Here is a 15,737-nt window from a genome sequence, read left to right as displayed (position 1 = left end):
TAGGTTGGTCAATTTAGTAACCTGACCATGATTCCTGTGGATATATGCCTCTTTCCCAGTTACTGTGAGAGTAGCTGCAAGCAACAATGACTAGTAGAGAGCAGCTGCAAGCAACAATGACTGGGCCATATAGAGGCAAAGCTGTTCAGCACAATGTTATGCTGAAGATGAAATTCAGCAAGGAGTACTGAAATGTTACCATCAGGAGTTCACCTTGTGTGCATTTGAGGAAGCTCAATCTATATAGGTTTGCCTGATTGTGTTGATGTTGAAGTCTGTGGTATGCCTAATTGTGATGCTTTTCCATTTCCTTGTGCTTAATTTTTCCCAGAAAAATGACTAATTTTCAAAGTTATTTCTGAACCTATTGTGTCTAATTTGTTCACAGATGTTGGATATGAAGAAGTGGTTTCTAAATAGCACCTAAGAAACAAGCACCAAAGACAGCTTGAAAAATTAGGTTGTTTGAATGATGACAATGACCACATACAGAATAAAAAGAAATGGGGGGGGGGGGGTAGAGAAAGAAATAGGTCCAGTTGACTAATCCCTCTTAAAAAGAGAGCTCAATTCTTTACAGCATGAGCAAGTCTGCTTTAAAAAAAAATCCCTTGAAAAAGTTTGTTTGTTCAAATAACAAGATTTTACAAGAAATGAAGAATAAAAAATGTAAATGTAGACTTTCAAGTGTAAATTTTGTTCAAGTTAACATTTTTTTTTCCAAAAGTAAATTTATGTTCCGTTGATTGGTGCTTTGGTATTTGGCAAGATTGTAAATAGAACCTCTGTGTTAGACATGACCAGGGGGAGAATGTAACATAAATAAAATATTAACCTAATTAAGGAGTATCGTCTTCTAGCTTTAGAAACTTTGTGAGGTCTTACATGTAAGTGCAAAAAAGCCTTAAAATAGTCATCAACTGTGGAAGGAAGGAATGCTGAGATTTCAAAACCTCGATCACACCTTTGTTTTACTTCTTCAGCCTGCCAAAATCGTGACCGGTTAGAACTCAAGAGATTTCATGGAAAGATTAAATGTTTTGGCCCTGATCTAAGGATTTTCTCACACAGCAGTGAGCTGCTTGTATTATGCTGTGCTGCAGAAATGGCCTGCAATGCTGTAGTGTTATTGGAGCTAAGCAGGTGTTAAGCCGATCAACTCCTGTTTTGGAGATGATGGCGATCTGCTCTGGAGCTTGCAAAAAATTGAACAGAGTATAAGTAATAATAACAACAGTCTTAGGAGCACACCTCTCTGCCTGGTCATTTTGGTGGTGCTCATATACCTGGGAATGAAGGTCAGAGGCGTAGCAAGGGGGGAAAGCACCTGGTGCACTGGTGCATCCTCTGCCCCGTCCCACCCCGAAACGCCCCCATCCTGCCCCGGAATGCCCCATCCCACCCCGGAATTCCCCTGTCATGCCCTGGAATGGCCCCACCATGCCCCCACAGGGGAGCGTGCCCAGTGTGTCGCACACTCCCCCGCCCCCTTGGAGCTATGCCTCTGATGAAAGTAAAAGATAGATTTAGTTCTCCTCTTCCTACTCTATACAGGAGATTGATACTGCCAAATATTGAGGGCATTGGCTATTTGCTCGGGATTTTAGATCAAGCAAAAAGCTCTGAATGCTAAATATGAATTACATTCAAGAGAGGTGCTGTGGAAAGGACTGGGTCTCCGTGGTAGAGAATCTGATTGGCTTGCTGATGTTTAGGTGGAATCTTTGTTCCTTCACTTGGGAAACACAGCAGTGCGCGGGCGAAGGAGGGTCGCGCGCGCAAACGGGAATTGATGCAGCCAGGTTGGGGTCGGGGTTGCAAGCGGGCGCCCCGGCTGGCTCGGTAGGCAGCGTGCGAACGCCGCAATCGACACGTGTCGTTGTTGCATTGTGAGCTTCCCTTCGGATCACCGCCGGCTTTGGGGAGGTTGCTATGGCAGACCACATGATGATTTCGATGAGCCACGGCATGAACGGGCTGCAGGGCTACCGGATGGGGGTGAACGGCCTGCAGGGCCCTCCCCAGCACGGACAGCACATGCTAAGGACGATACCTGCTAACCACCAAATGATGCAATATGGAAACCCCGGCCTGGACACAGGGATGAGGCAGCGGCCCGGCATCGGTGGACAGATGGCACATCACCAGGTGCCGAACGCCATGATGTTCAACAGTCCCAACCAGCAGCCGCAGCAGCAGCAACAATACATGGGACCCGTGGGCACTCAGCAACTTACAGCCAGCATGCACTTGCAGAAACTCAATACCCAGTACCAGGGCCACCCTCTCATGGCCATGAACAACGGGCCTGTGGGAACAGGTGCACAGCAATACAGAGTGGGCCCCAGCCCACATCCTGGCATGCAGCATATGCCCTCTCCTGCTTTGACCTTGAACGTTATGGACATGGATCTTGTTCTATTTTAAGAGGTTTTGACCTCCTTGGTCATGGAACTTGGTTTGGACCGAATTCAGGAGCTACCGGAACTTTTCCTGGGACAGAACGAGTTTGACTTCATTTCGGACTTTGTCAGCAAACAGCAGCCCAGCGCCATCAGCTGTTGAGCAGCTGGAAGCGGGTGTTTTCTCTCCCCACCCTGGCCGCTTGATTTTAGCACCTCCCCAACTCCTTCCTTTCGTGTAACCCCTTCCCAGCACAAATACATACAGGCTTTCTGAGCTGTCCTTCGCCCGTCTCTTAAACCACAATGGACAATCATTCAGGGCTTGCACTGGGTTGCTCCTTCTGGGCGCAATTCTCTCACGCTATGGAAAGTAGTAGGTTTTCTGCAGCTCTAAATGGAAACTGAAGATGCAGCCTTGTTTGAGGATTGTTCGTGTGGCAGCTACAGGATTTTTGGCTTGGGGAAAAGGAGATAGGCCTTCTACAGAACTACTGTCTGACGTGCCTGGACTACTGAGGAAAGGGTTGGGCAGACAAAGCTGGATCTTACAGTTGGCTTTTAACAGTGAAGTTTGCAAAGGTGTTCAGAACTCTCCAACCCAACGGCTTTTGTTTCTTAAATGGTTCTCCAATCATAAAGGGTGTACCATAAATCATAAAGTGCCCCTCCATATGGTGAAGTTACCAATGTCCTTTTCCTTTGAAGTTTCCCTGAAGTGTGTTCATTTATATCCCCTTTTTAAAAAATCACTTTGGCACATATGCTACTAGCTTCCCCTCCAAATACATGGGAAGTGATCAGTTTGCTTCAAACTTGGGTCACTTTGGTGTAAAATTAAAATCTGGGTCAGCTAATTGATCGTAGGACTTCCAGGCAATTACCAATACCAGCTTTAAGTTGCCGCTTAGATCTCCTTTCTCTGCCTCTGAAAACCAAAAATGTGCTTGTAATTGTGAGACTGTTCCTTCACTTTGAACCCATTACTCCTGGTCCTGGTCTCTGGAGCAGCAGAAAATAAGCTCACCAACATGACATCCCTTCAAATATCTAAACATGGCTATCATGTCATCTCTTAACCTTCTCTTCACCAAACTAAACATACTCAGCTCCCTAAGTCGCTCCTCACAGGGCATGGATTCCAGACCATTTGCCATTTTGGTTGCCCTCTTCTGGACCCATTCCAGATTCTCAATATCCATTTTTATTTTAGGAATGACTTAAATTGGCACCCCACAGTCCCAATATGTACTGTGCTTGATGGTTTGTGATTGCCTGCAGAGCATATCATTCCATCAATGCCGTATAATGCCAGCATCTGGACATGGCCCACCCACCCTAGAGGAGGGAGAGAGAGGGGAGGAAGGGGTGGCATGCAAGGGAAGGGGAGTGAAGGAGAGGAGGGAGGAGGTGGTGGAATGCAAGGGAGGGGGAGGGATGTGGCCTTTTCCACAGGTTTTCCCAGTGGTCAAACCTTGTGTCTTGGAAATGTGTTCTGTGAAGTCATTCCACAAACCTCCTTTACTCATGGAGGGGGGGGGGTTCTTCCTAGTCTTTTCAGTTGCATTTATTCCATATGCTACTGCCTAAAACCTATCATTCCCAACAGTGGTGGGATGTCATCTGTGATGCAGAAGAACAACCTTCCCCGCTTTTCTTCTTATGGTCAGGAACTCAAGTGTAACATCATGAAGTGACAATTCAAAAATGTCTCAGTTTCCATTTCTACTATCTAGAACAGTGTTTTCCAACCTTTTCAATGTCACAGTACCCTTGACCTCACTCTTCATAACTCCGGGTACCCCTGCCATTCTACCCCCACTTTTCCCTCCCAGTTCCCCTGCTTGCCACCCCACACCTTCCCCTCCCAGGGTGAAGGGAAGCACAGTGGGTTGGGGGGGGGGAGTGGCTGCTGACCTTGTGGCAGGCCCTGCCCCGTGGGCCAGCTCCATATCCTTGCTGATGCCGGTAGGAGACACCACAAAAGTGAGGGGGGCTGGTAGCATTGCCGTGGTACCCCTGGGACATGCTCACGGCACCCCAGGGTACCACAGAACCCTGGTTGGGAATCGCTGATCTAGAACTACCAACCCAAAGTGGAAGCCAGAGCAACTCCTGGAACAGGTACTGTTACCTGAAGAAACAGAAACACACATCCTCCCACCTCCCACAAAGAACCACATTTTGATCTGCAGTAACACACAATCAATACTTCAATAGTCCCTGATTATATGCAGCAATTACTCCTAGTGTTTTTCTCCATTGCCCAACCATCTCAGCACTCTATCACTGATACAATTGGCACCCTGCTTCAGAATTGGTCTTTGCCCTAGCATTACCCCGCTAGTTCTATGTGAAATTGATAAAGCTGATCCAATCAACCCTGCTTCTTTGTATCTCTGCGTGAATTTTAACATCAAAAGTTTGGTGTGAAATTGACAAAGCTGGTCCAATTGACCTTGCTTCTTTGTATCTCTGCCTCAACATTACATCATCAACTTGATATGCCAAAGAAAAAATATTTAAAAATTCCTTTTGAAAATGTAGGAGAGTAAGGAGAAAATTGCTAAACGGGAGGTTGGACAATTACAAGGGGCATGGGCAAAGATCACGTATTTGGTAGGGTGGAAAAATAAAGACCATTTCAACATGATTGCATGTTCAAGCTGGCTCATAAATGGTTCAAAAAACATCATAGTCAAAATGCTTGGGAAAACAACAGAGAAAAAAATAAAAAAAATGATTTCAAAACCAAACAGATAAATGCAGAATTCAAAGGAATTCAAAGGAAAAAAAACATAGCATTTGGCATCAAGATACATTGTTAATGACTTGGGTGGAAAAGGCCCTCAACTAATTTCCCCTTACCATCTTTGAATCCTCCTATTGAGATCCTATTCCAGTAAATGTGTGAATCAGCCCTCAGTCATGTGATTCTACACACACACACACACACACACACACACATACACACCCACACACCCACACACACACACACACCCCCACCCCCACCCCACACACACACCAGTTGCTTTGGTAGTCTTTCCACAAGCGACAACCCGCATTCAGGTGGATCAGTTTCACCAAACTATTACCAGACTGGATGAAAAGTACCGCTGAACTGAACAATTGCTCTCCCTCGCTGAAAACAGTGTCTGTCGTTTTAATGTCTGGTGGGAAGATGGCATTTTGTGATTGTCACTCATATTATTATGCACATAATCATGTGATGTGTTTAACTGCTAGCTGTGAGCTGAACATTTAAAATGGGATACGCCTGTTGTATGTACATTGGGTAAAGCTTCAATCAGCCCTCAAAGCCTCATTCCATGTTAGAAAGACATTGCCACACTGACAAGAACCAGAAAATTTGTTGTGGGGAAGATTTCTTCCTCCAAGTTAGGTATTTCATATCGATACAAACAATAGCCGGTAGGTCCTCAATCATCAAATGTTTACTAAAGCACTTTTAAAAATAACCCCACAGATTATAATGCTTTCTTGAAATGGGGGAAGTTCCAGGGACAGCCTTTCACACAAATATACGAGGGAAAGGGAGTTTTAACCTTTCACCTCGTGCTGTTTCTCATCATAGAAATCATTCTGCCCATTGCTGTTACTCCAGAGTAGTGGAGAAAGACAGCCACCCTCTGTTCACATGTAAAGAAGGATGGAAGGGAGCAGAGAGTTAATTTTTACACAAGGGAACTACTTTGTCCTATTATACACAGCCTTTCTGCCCTGGCATTCAATACAGCTAGCAATTCAAAGTTAACATCTACAATATAATATGCACAGCACAAAAGGACAGCATGATAGAAACGGAAAAGGAAAGTGAGGCATGAAGAAGGCACAAAGACCCCAATAAAGAGGTCCACAGAACTCAAAATACGCTTGCTATGTTATGTGTGATTTTGATTGGCCTGAACAGAAGAAATTACACGGCTTCTATTTTTGCACCCAGATAAAATTGGTGCTGCACAAGAGACACTTTTTTTTTAGTGGAGTAACCAAGTAGCAGTTGGCCCTATCCAGGCAAGGAAAGGAGCCTCACTATTTCACTTCCCCTCCTGATGCAAGCCAGATGAAATGGGATTTTATCCCATTATTATGAGTCCTCTCCTCTGCTACCAACAGGGACAGCTCCCTGCCCTTCTCTAAGTGATAGCCTTTCAACTACTTAAAGAGCAATCATGTCCCCCTTCAACCTCCTCTTCTCCAGGCTAAACATTCCCAAGTCCCTCAGCTTTTCCTCACAGGGCTTGGTCTGTAGGCCCCTGATCATCCTCATTGCTCTCCTCTGCATCTGCTCCATTCTGTCCATCTGCTCCATTCTTTTTGAAGTGAGGCCTCTAGAACAGCACACAGTACTGCAGGCATAGCCTGATAAATGTGGTATACAATGGGACAGTGACACAGTGTGATTTAGGACAATGACACAGTGTGATTTGGATATTATGCCTCTGTTGACACACCCCAGGATTTCAGTAGCTCATTTTGTTGCTGCATCACACTGGCTGCTCATATTTAACTTACACACCACCTGTACCCTACATACACTGCTACGCAGAGGTGTATGCTCCATTCAGTATGTATTTTCCTTGTTTCTGTTACCCAGATGTAGAACACAGCACTTGTCCTTGTTGAATTGCATCTTGTCTACATCTGCCCACTTTTTCATTGTGTTCAGATCTCATTGAATTTTATCTCTAACTTCTGGTGTGTTTGCTGCTTCTCCCAACTTGGTGTCATCTGCAAATGAGTAGCCGCTTGACACTCTCATCTAGATCATTTATAAAAATGTTGAAAGCTACTGTGCCCAGAACAGAGATGTATGGGGGGAATATGGTGCCTGGAGACAACTCCTTCTCCGGGCGCCCCCTAGGCCCTGCCCCTGGGCTCCCTACAGCACAGAGGGCAGGGGGTGGGGGGTGGGACCACACCCCCAAGCCCCAGTCCTGGCCTCCGTGTCTTTAAAAGCACATCCCTGGAGACCGGCTACGCTTTTGTTCTTCCCAGGCTCTGGGGAAGGCAGAAGCCGGGCTGCAAGGAGCTGGTGGGAAGGGCTTGTGGGTGGGGCCCTGCCCCCGACTCCCACCCCTGGCCTCTGTGCTTTTAAAAGCATGTCCATAGAGGTCGGCTCGGCTCCTGTTCTCCCCAAGCTCTGGAGAGGGCAGAAGCCCAGCTGCAGTGGGGGAGGGGGTGGAGCGCTGCCCCTCCCCCCATGTGTCCTGGGAGACTGGCTGCTGCTCTCCCCAGGGCCTGTGTAGGACAGAAGCCAACCAGCAGAGAGGTCAGGAGGGGGTGAGGTGCCGCAGCGGGGGGGCGCACACTGTTTTGTCACTGGGGGGGTCCAGTGCCCCCTCATGTGACCAAAAGGCATGTGCCTCTGGACATGGGTATTCCCATGTCCCTAGGCTGGTACGCCCCTGGCCCAAAACCGAGTCCGGAGTCAGCCCACTGGACTCCTCCCTCTATTCAGATGAAATACCATTGACAAGTACTCTTTGAGTGCAGTTCTCCTACCAGTTGCCTTTTCACCTAAGTATCCTGGAGTCCAGTTCACAGTCCAATAGCTTACCCATCAGAATGCCATGGGAGCTTGTCATTTCATCAAGGAAGGACATGAGGTTGGTCTGGGAGGACCTGTTGAGGACAAATCCATGCTGACTTCCCAGGATCACAAAGTTGTCACCATGAGCATTTTGCTCTCCTCTACTGGTGTCCACACTCCTTTCTTCATCCAATTTGATAGGGCATGTCCATGAACCAATCCTCCCGACCTCAAGAAAACCACCAAAATTTGTTAATATATACAAATGCTTGGAGAGATGGCAATTTCTTCTATGGAAACAGGGTCATAACCATATTATACATGTTAAAAAGAAAATTATTCAATAAATACATTTTAAAAATTGCAATGCACCCATTAGCGCTGAACACGCCTGCAAAGCATGCCAGAATTCTATGTTCTGGATCTGCCAACTGATTTGACATTCTTCTCTAATCTAGTGTAGAGAAGGGGAAAAAAAATATTACCTGCTGGAAATCGCTTTTCTTCATAGGAAATTAGCTCCTTCTAAATTTAAATTGCATTCAGTCATCTGCTGAACAGCAATTATTTTAAGCATGTCAAAAAAAAAAGAGAAAGAAAACCCAACACACTTCATTGTTTACCAGGGACTGGGTGGGGAAAAAATGTACGTTACGACAATCTTAAAACTCCACGTTGACCAAAAAATAGGAAAAAAAGGTTAGCAAAACCCAGAGAGTCCATCACACACAAAACCCCCAATAGAGCACCATAAGTATCTGTTTCCATTTGCCACACATCTGCAACAGCTGGAAAGCTACTTGTGGCCCATGAGAGGGTTAAAACTTCTCTAAAGTTGTCATTGTGCACAGGTGTGTGTAGTCACACTGAGATTTAAATTAATGTGGAGCTATTTAAATCACAATTTCATTCCCATGCAGATTCGTGTTTGCAACATGGCTAAGTACCTGCAGCTGAATATAATGCTTCTGCTTAATGGGCCTTCTCTACAAAAAGGAGGCGGGGTGGGGGGGTGGGGAGGCAGGGAGGGAGGGAGAACAAAAAAGCATTCTAAGTTTAGGGGGAGGATATGTGTCATATTAAACAAAAAAGAGCTGCTCAGACTGAATTTGGGGCCCTGCTGTTTTTCATATTGCTGAAGGATTTAGAAGCTTTGTCGGAGACGGGAGAGCCCTTTATGCGTTGCAGGGCCCAAATCTATTAAGGAGATACATGAGGCTGCCACGCAGTGAGGGAGGCCATTGAGCCAGACCGTAAGAGCGGGAGCAGCTTGTTATTTTCTGCACTGCCTGGGAGTGGCTCTCTGACCTGTCCCTTCTTTCAGAGCGGGCTCCTCCTGCTCTTTCCGGTAGAGATGCGGGATATTAAACCGGGAACATTCGGCAGGCGATCCGTGTGATCGACCGTTGTGATACTTCGGCTTTCTATAGTAGCGACCCAACCCTGAAAAGGACTCCTGCATTCGACCCTACGGCAAACTTGCTGTGAGCAGGCTTTGACCAGGCCTCCACTGCCATGTCAGTCTCAAGTCAGAGAGAAAGACTAGCTGTAGTGGCAGGCGCACCTGGATTTAATGTGCACATGGTACTCCGTACAGAGTCTTTCCTGCTGAGTTCGATGGCAAGAAATATTTTGTGCATACATTTTTAACTGATTGGGGCGTTCTGCCCTTGTATGGAGGCCCACAAATAGGGAGCTGAGATTTTCTACTCTGGACATCAGAGCCCTTTCCTGGGATTGCAAATGGCACTGGGGAAGGACAGGGTGGGGAAGATCCTGCTATGCTTGTGACCCTGTTTGATAGACTATCCATCTCAAAAAGGATATTGAAGAGATAGAAAAAGTGCAGAGAAGGGCAACGAGGATGATTGAGGGACTGGGGCACCTTCCTTATGAGGAGAGGCTGCAGCGTTTGGGACTCTTTAGTTTGGAGAGGAGACGTCTGAGGGGGGATATGATTGAAGTCTATAAAATTATGCATGGGGTAGAAAATGTTGACAGAGAGAAATTTTTCTCTCTTTCTCACAATACTAGAACCAGGGGGCATTCATTGAAAATGCTGGGGGGAAGAATTCGGACTAATAAAAGGAAACACTTCTTCACGCAATGTGTGATTGGTGTTTGGAATATGCTGCCACAGGAGGTGGTGATGGCCACTAACCTGGATAGCTTTAAAAGGGGCTTGGATAAAATTCGATTTATGGCTACCAATCTTGATCCTCTTTGATCTGAGATTGCAAATGCCTTAACAGAACAGGTGCTCAGGAGCAACAGCTGCAGAAGGCCCTTGCTTTCCCATCCTGCATGTGAGCTCCCAAAGGCACCTTGTGGGCCACTGCGAGTAGCAGAGAGCTGGACTAGATGGACTCTGGTCTGATCCAGCTGGCTTGTTCTTATGTTCTTATGTTCTAGGGCAGTGGTGGCGAACCTTTGGCACTCCAGATGTCATGGACTACAATTCCCATCAGTCCCTGCCAGCATGGCCAATTGGCAAGGGCTGATGGGAATTGTAGTCCATAACATCTGGAGTGCCAAAGGTTCGCCACCACGGTTCTAGGGTATGCCCTCACTAATGAACAATGGATTGGATTCTGCAATCCATTGTTCATTAGTGAGGGCATACCCTGGGCTAGTCTATCAACAAACTGTATCTAGTCTGTGTGAATCTTCTATACCACTCAGCTGCACTGCTTCCGAATGTACTCCAGGGATCACTTCCTTTGTCCTTCACCAAGCGAAGCTGGCAATAAGTATGATAGTTCAACCCTGGCTAGCTGTTCCCTACTTTTACAGTGAGAGAAAATGGGGCTGGGGTTTGACACCGCAGACACAGCAATATCACTTCCGCAACTGTCTAGGAATTTCCCCAGTCTCTATGGTCTTTACCATGGAGATTGGGGACTTTTTATAGAGGTACATGGGAGGGCAAGTGATGGCAATTCTGGGTGGTCACTGTGTGTAGGGTTATCAGGTAACCCCCTGTGAGGCTGGCCAGGCTGAGAGTTTGGGACCCAGTGAGCTTCCATGGTAAAAGTAGGGATATGAACCTAGATCTCGCAGGCCAGCACCTTACCCACTGTGTCCAACTCTCAGACTGTGCTGGTTCTTTATCAGGGCATATCTTGACTCGAACTGAAATACATTTGCTTTCAGTTGTCTCATGACAGACCACACATGATGAAATTTCCAAACATTGAGTCACCTTAAAAAGAGAGAGAGCCGGCCTGCCTCTTGTAAAATGTAGTTGGTTGTTCACCCTTACATGTGCTTTTCTTTTAAAGTCAGATGTAATGCTTTTGAAAGAGATATAATACTCTAGACTGCCTCTTTTTCCCAACCAAATCATGTTTGATTTGGTTAATCTAGGTTGAACAGTAGATTAACACTGGAAGCTCTTTTAAGTAAAACCGTTCCTATATTAATGAGATCAAGTCCAATTCAACTTTTTTAAAAAAGAAAAGAATATTATGGGGAAAAAAACTATGGCCATCTTTTCATGGTTATTCAAATGAAAGGGAACAAAGAGGTGGTACGTTTGAAGGGTTTTTTTTATTTTTACACTAATTGACTTGGATTTTGTTCATCTCTAGCAGGTTATGTTTTCTTATTGTAGAAGCTTTTTTCTCCCAAAAAAGTAAAATCATTCCTTTCACTAATGAGATCTATCTTGATATAACAGGAAGACAGCTTTTAAAACACCCACTGTTCCCACCCCCCTCGCCCAAATTCATCTGAATAGCAGCAAAGGGACATCTTTTAAAGTTATTTTTTTTATCAGGGAGATTTGACTGAATCTCATTAATGAAGAAATGATTTTATTCAAAAAAACACGTTCACAGTGGAGCCATAACCCAGATTAGTGCAATCCAACGTGATTATAACTTTGTAAGACATTTTGCTCCTGCCATTCACGCTGCAGCTGCAGAGGACCTGAACGGGGTGACAACGAAAGACCTTTCTGATCAGCAGCATGTTCTGAACATGGAATGAGTTTTTCTCTCCATTGTGTGGTTAACAATGATTACAATGATCTCTTTTTCCCTTCCTCCGCTTTCATTGATTTCCCCCCCTTATTATATCAGAGAACAGAGGAGACACACACACCAAAACAAGGACACCTTTTAGGGTGACTTTTGTCGGATATTTGTCTTAGGGTTCAGCCATCATTCAATCACGTTTATTCCATAACATGGTGACCTCCAAGTTTTCCATTGGCTGTTTTGTCTCCTGGTCACGGGCATTCTTTCAGGCTGGCTGCTAACACAACACAAGTTTGCTTAACAGAATTGTGTGTCCTGGCTGCATGCAATAGAGGCTGGTACTATGTTACTCGTAGACTTGCCAGTTCTGGATTGGGAAATATGGGGGGAGGGGGTTGGAGCCTGGTGAGAGTGCAGTTTAGGGAATGGAGTAGGGATACCCAACCTCCAGAATCACACCTCATCTACAGGCTACAGAGATCAATCCCTTTAGAGAAAATGGCTGCTTTGTAGAGTGGACTGTGTGGTGTTGTACCCTGCTAAGGTCTTTGTCCTCCCCTGGCTCCATCCCCAAATCTCCAAAAGTTTCCATGCTTGGATTTGACAGCTGTAACCTCCATCCCTGACTGGGATCCAGGAGGGACCCAGCAGCCCTAGAAGGAAAGGACTTCAACCAGGGGGATGGGGAGGGGAACAATACCACAGACTCAAACCTCCAAAGCAGGCATTTTCTTCAGGGGAACTGTTTTCAGTCATTGGGAGATCAGTTATAATTCCAGGACATCCCCAGGGCCCACTAAGGGGTTGGCATGGCAACCCAAAATACTAGCCTGCCTTATGTGTGCCTGCTGGTTCCCCCAAGTGAGCACACCTCAATGAAAATAAGCTGGCAAAGGGGGGCAGAGGCGTAGTAAGGGGGGAAGCACCTGGTGCACCGGTGCATCCTCCACCCCATGCCCCCGGAATGCCCTCATCACACCCCCACAGGGGTGTGCGCCCGGTGAATTGCGTGCGCCCCTGTCCCCTTGAAGCTACACCTCTGGAGGGGGGAGATTTACAGGAGAGAAGAGAAAAGTGAATGAAAGACTAGGGGTCTTCTTGCCATTCTCTGGGCCCTTCCACACAGCAAAAAGAGAGCAGGATGCAGTCAGATTAAAGTAACCTCTCTCTCCTGTTTACCCATTCGCATGCCTCTGTGCAGGTAGCGAACGGAGCCCACAGAACCAACGTGGGTTACTGTCATGCCTTTGCATGGAGGCATGTTTTTTATTTGGTACTTATCTCCCTTGGCTGTGTAGCTATGTAGGCAGGCAGGCAGGCAGGCAGGCAGGCAGGCAGGCAGGCAGGCAGGCATGGACCCCACAGCCAATGCTGCCATCCCTGTGACCCTGCATGGCTATGCAGCTGAGAGATGGGATCTCTACAAACAAGGGAGGAGAAGAAGTCAATCTATGGCTACCAATCTTGATCCTCCTTGATCTCAGATTGCAAATGCCTTAGCAGACCAGGTGCTCAGGAGCAGCAGCAGCAGAAGGCCATTGCTTTCACATCCTGCACATGAGCTCCCAAAGGCACCTGGTGGGCCACTGCGAGTAGCAGAGAGCTGGACTAGATGGACTCTGGTCTGATCCAGCAGGATAGTTCTTATGTTCTTAAGGGGAAGCTGAACCGATTACAGTGTTTCTCAGGCAGCCGTTCACTCACAAGCGGCTGCAATCCACAGTAAAACAAAAGAATCGCAGATAGCGCAATTATCAAAAAAAACCGTTTCAGGGGACTTAGCATGGGGTAGCCTTGCTTTAGGGGCAGAAACCGTGCAAAATTCCCCCACGGAACGGGTTTTTCCCATCCTCAGCCTGGGTTTATTGGCCCGTGCGGAAGGGGCCTCTGAGCTGCAAATTGTATCCTCTAAAAAATCTCAGCTGAGATTCGGGGGCAGTACCACAGGAGGGAGCTGAGCAAAAGTGTGATGTCATTCTAAGATTTCCATTTCTCCTAAGCTCTGTGGAAGACCTTCTATTCTTCCCTCTGGAACTATCTTTTCCACCAGGGGGACTGATCTCTTAGGAGTACTTGTTGTGGCTTTTCATATCTTACAACAACCAAACATTAATTTCTGTTGAGCTACGCTACCTTTGCCCCTCATTATTCTTTTAAGATGGGCTATTGTTCTTCCAGTATTGTGGCCATAAAAGGTTAAAGGGAAATATGGTTTTCAAAGCAATCTGGCAAGTAGGAAACACTTTCCCTCCACTTACTGGGGAAAGCACAGAAATCCTTCCAGCGCAATTATAAAAAAAAGTTCTTCTGAAATCTGAGGCAAAGATTCTCAGCTCTTAGGTTTCCACTCTTGAAAAGCATAAAAAGTTGGGGACAAATGACTGTTTCTACTCAAGAGAGGCCCAAGACTATTAAAGATTGTCTTTTTAGATTTGAATGAGGAGCAATTAGCAGAAGCTTGCCTGACACCCGGGCATTTAAGCTGCCTCCCTTGAAAAAGAAAGCGGCATTCATTTTATGCATTTAAAACCCGTAGTCTAAATCTGTCCCACTGTCTCATCCTCTTAGACTGCAGTGTCTTTATGTAATTCCCAATCAATCCTACAGCATGCCAAGCAAAGGACTGGCATGCTTTGAAGTTTAATTCTAGGAGGGATTTCATCCTGCTACCCCCATAATAATAATTAAAATTAACGCTCTCTGCAGATTTGCCTTCTGCCCTCCCAACTCCTGTTCATTATGAATATCATTCCATATCTCAGATTTCTGTCTCCTGGTGTTAGCATCAATGCCAGTGTGTGCTTATCATAAAGAAATTAGGAAATATGGATGACCAACTGAAACTCCTCAACTGGTTTCCTTAAAAAGTTTCCTCTGCTGACCTCTTTTCAGGTGCTATCTTGAATGAGCCATGCTGATTTCTCCACATGCCTATGTTAAATATTTAGTCCAAAACTTGAGGGGGAACCAGAACTGTCTAGTTCAGTTATCGAAACAAGGAATGAGTATTGTGCTGCTGGCAAGCGTCAGCTATGACATATCAGGCAGTCTGAGGTCAGGGCGGGTGGCAAGGCGTTGTCAGGCGGTCCACAGGCACAGCAGGCACAGCTGTGATATGACGAAAACAAAACACCCCCCCCCCCAAAAAAAAACTTGGATAGATTGCAACTCCGAATCTAGCATATTTTGGTCGGACCACAGTGTAGCAGTTTCTTGGATGGGTTCAGGGTGGTGTTATGTACCCCTTCCACCCCACATCTTAAAACATGCATCCAAGCCGGGATATTTATGAATACAAGGTATATGTGAGATATATTTCTGAGTTATATGAAGGCTAACAGATATGTATGGTGTGGCGCAGGATAAAATGGGCTAACAGCAAGCCTAAGGAATCGCAAACAGTCAGTAGAAAATAAATCTACTCATTTGCTCCTTGATGTCCACACCTAAGCCAGAGCTACAGTCAATAGAGTTGTAAATGTGAACTATCCCTTGAATTGAGAAGCAGCAGGGAATTCTGGGAAGCTGCACGGACATTCTAAAGGTGACAGTTAAAATCCGTTGGTAGTGTTCTGTTCCCTCACACACACTCTGAGACTGCCTGACCGACTAAGATGTTTCTCTGTGCTCTGTATACTACTTAAACCAAATGATGTATAAAAAGTGCTCTGACTAAAAGATATTGTAACACAACCAAACTGTAAGCCGTGCATGTAACTATTATATGTGATACTGTGTATCTCATGTATACGTTTTCTCTCTCAGATTAAGTAAAGTTCTGCTTATGTTTTTATGAGCTTC

The 15,737-nt window shown here is 45.9% G+C and overlaps 1 protein-coding gene across 1 annotated transcript; it reads left to right on the top strand.

Annotated features, from left to right (window-relative positions):
* Window positions 1-1,786: 1,786 nt before the first annotated feature.
* Window positions 1,787-3,084, top strand: LOC125426773 (cbp/p300-interacting transactivator 3-like). The gene is given in 1 exon segment (XM_048485473.1): window positions 1,787-3,084. A coding segment is annotated over 1 exon segment (633 nt). The 5' UTR covers window positions 1,787-1,932; the 3' UTR covers window positions 2,566-3,084.
* Window positions 3,085-15,737: the final 12,653 nt, after the last annotated feature.

The sequence above is a fragment of the Sphaerodactylus townsendi genome, linkage group LG02, assembly GCF_021028975.2.
Source record: "Sphaerodactylus townsendi isolate TG3544 linkage group LG02, MPM_Stown_v2.3, whole genome shotgun sequence".
Lineage (NCBI taxonomy): Eukaryota > Metazoa > Chordata > Lepidosauria > Squamata > Sphaerodactylidae > Sphaerodactylus > Sphaerodactylus townsendi.
This window is presented reverse-complemented; position numbering and strand designations above follow the sequence as displayed.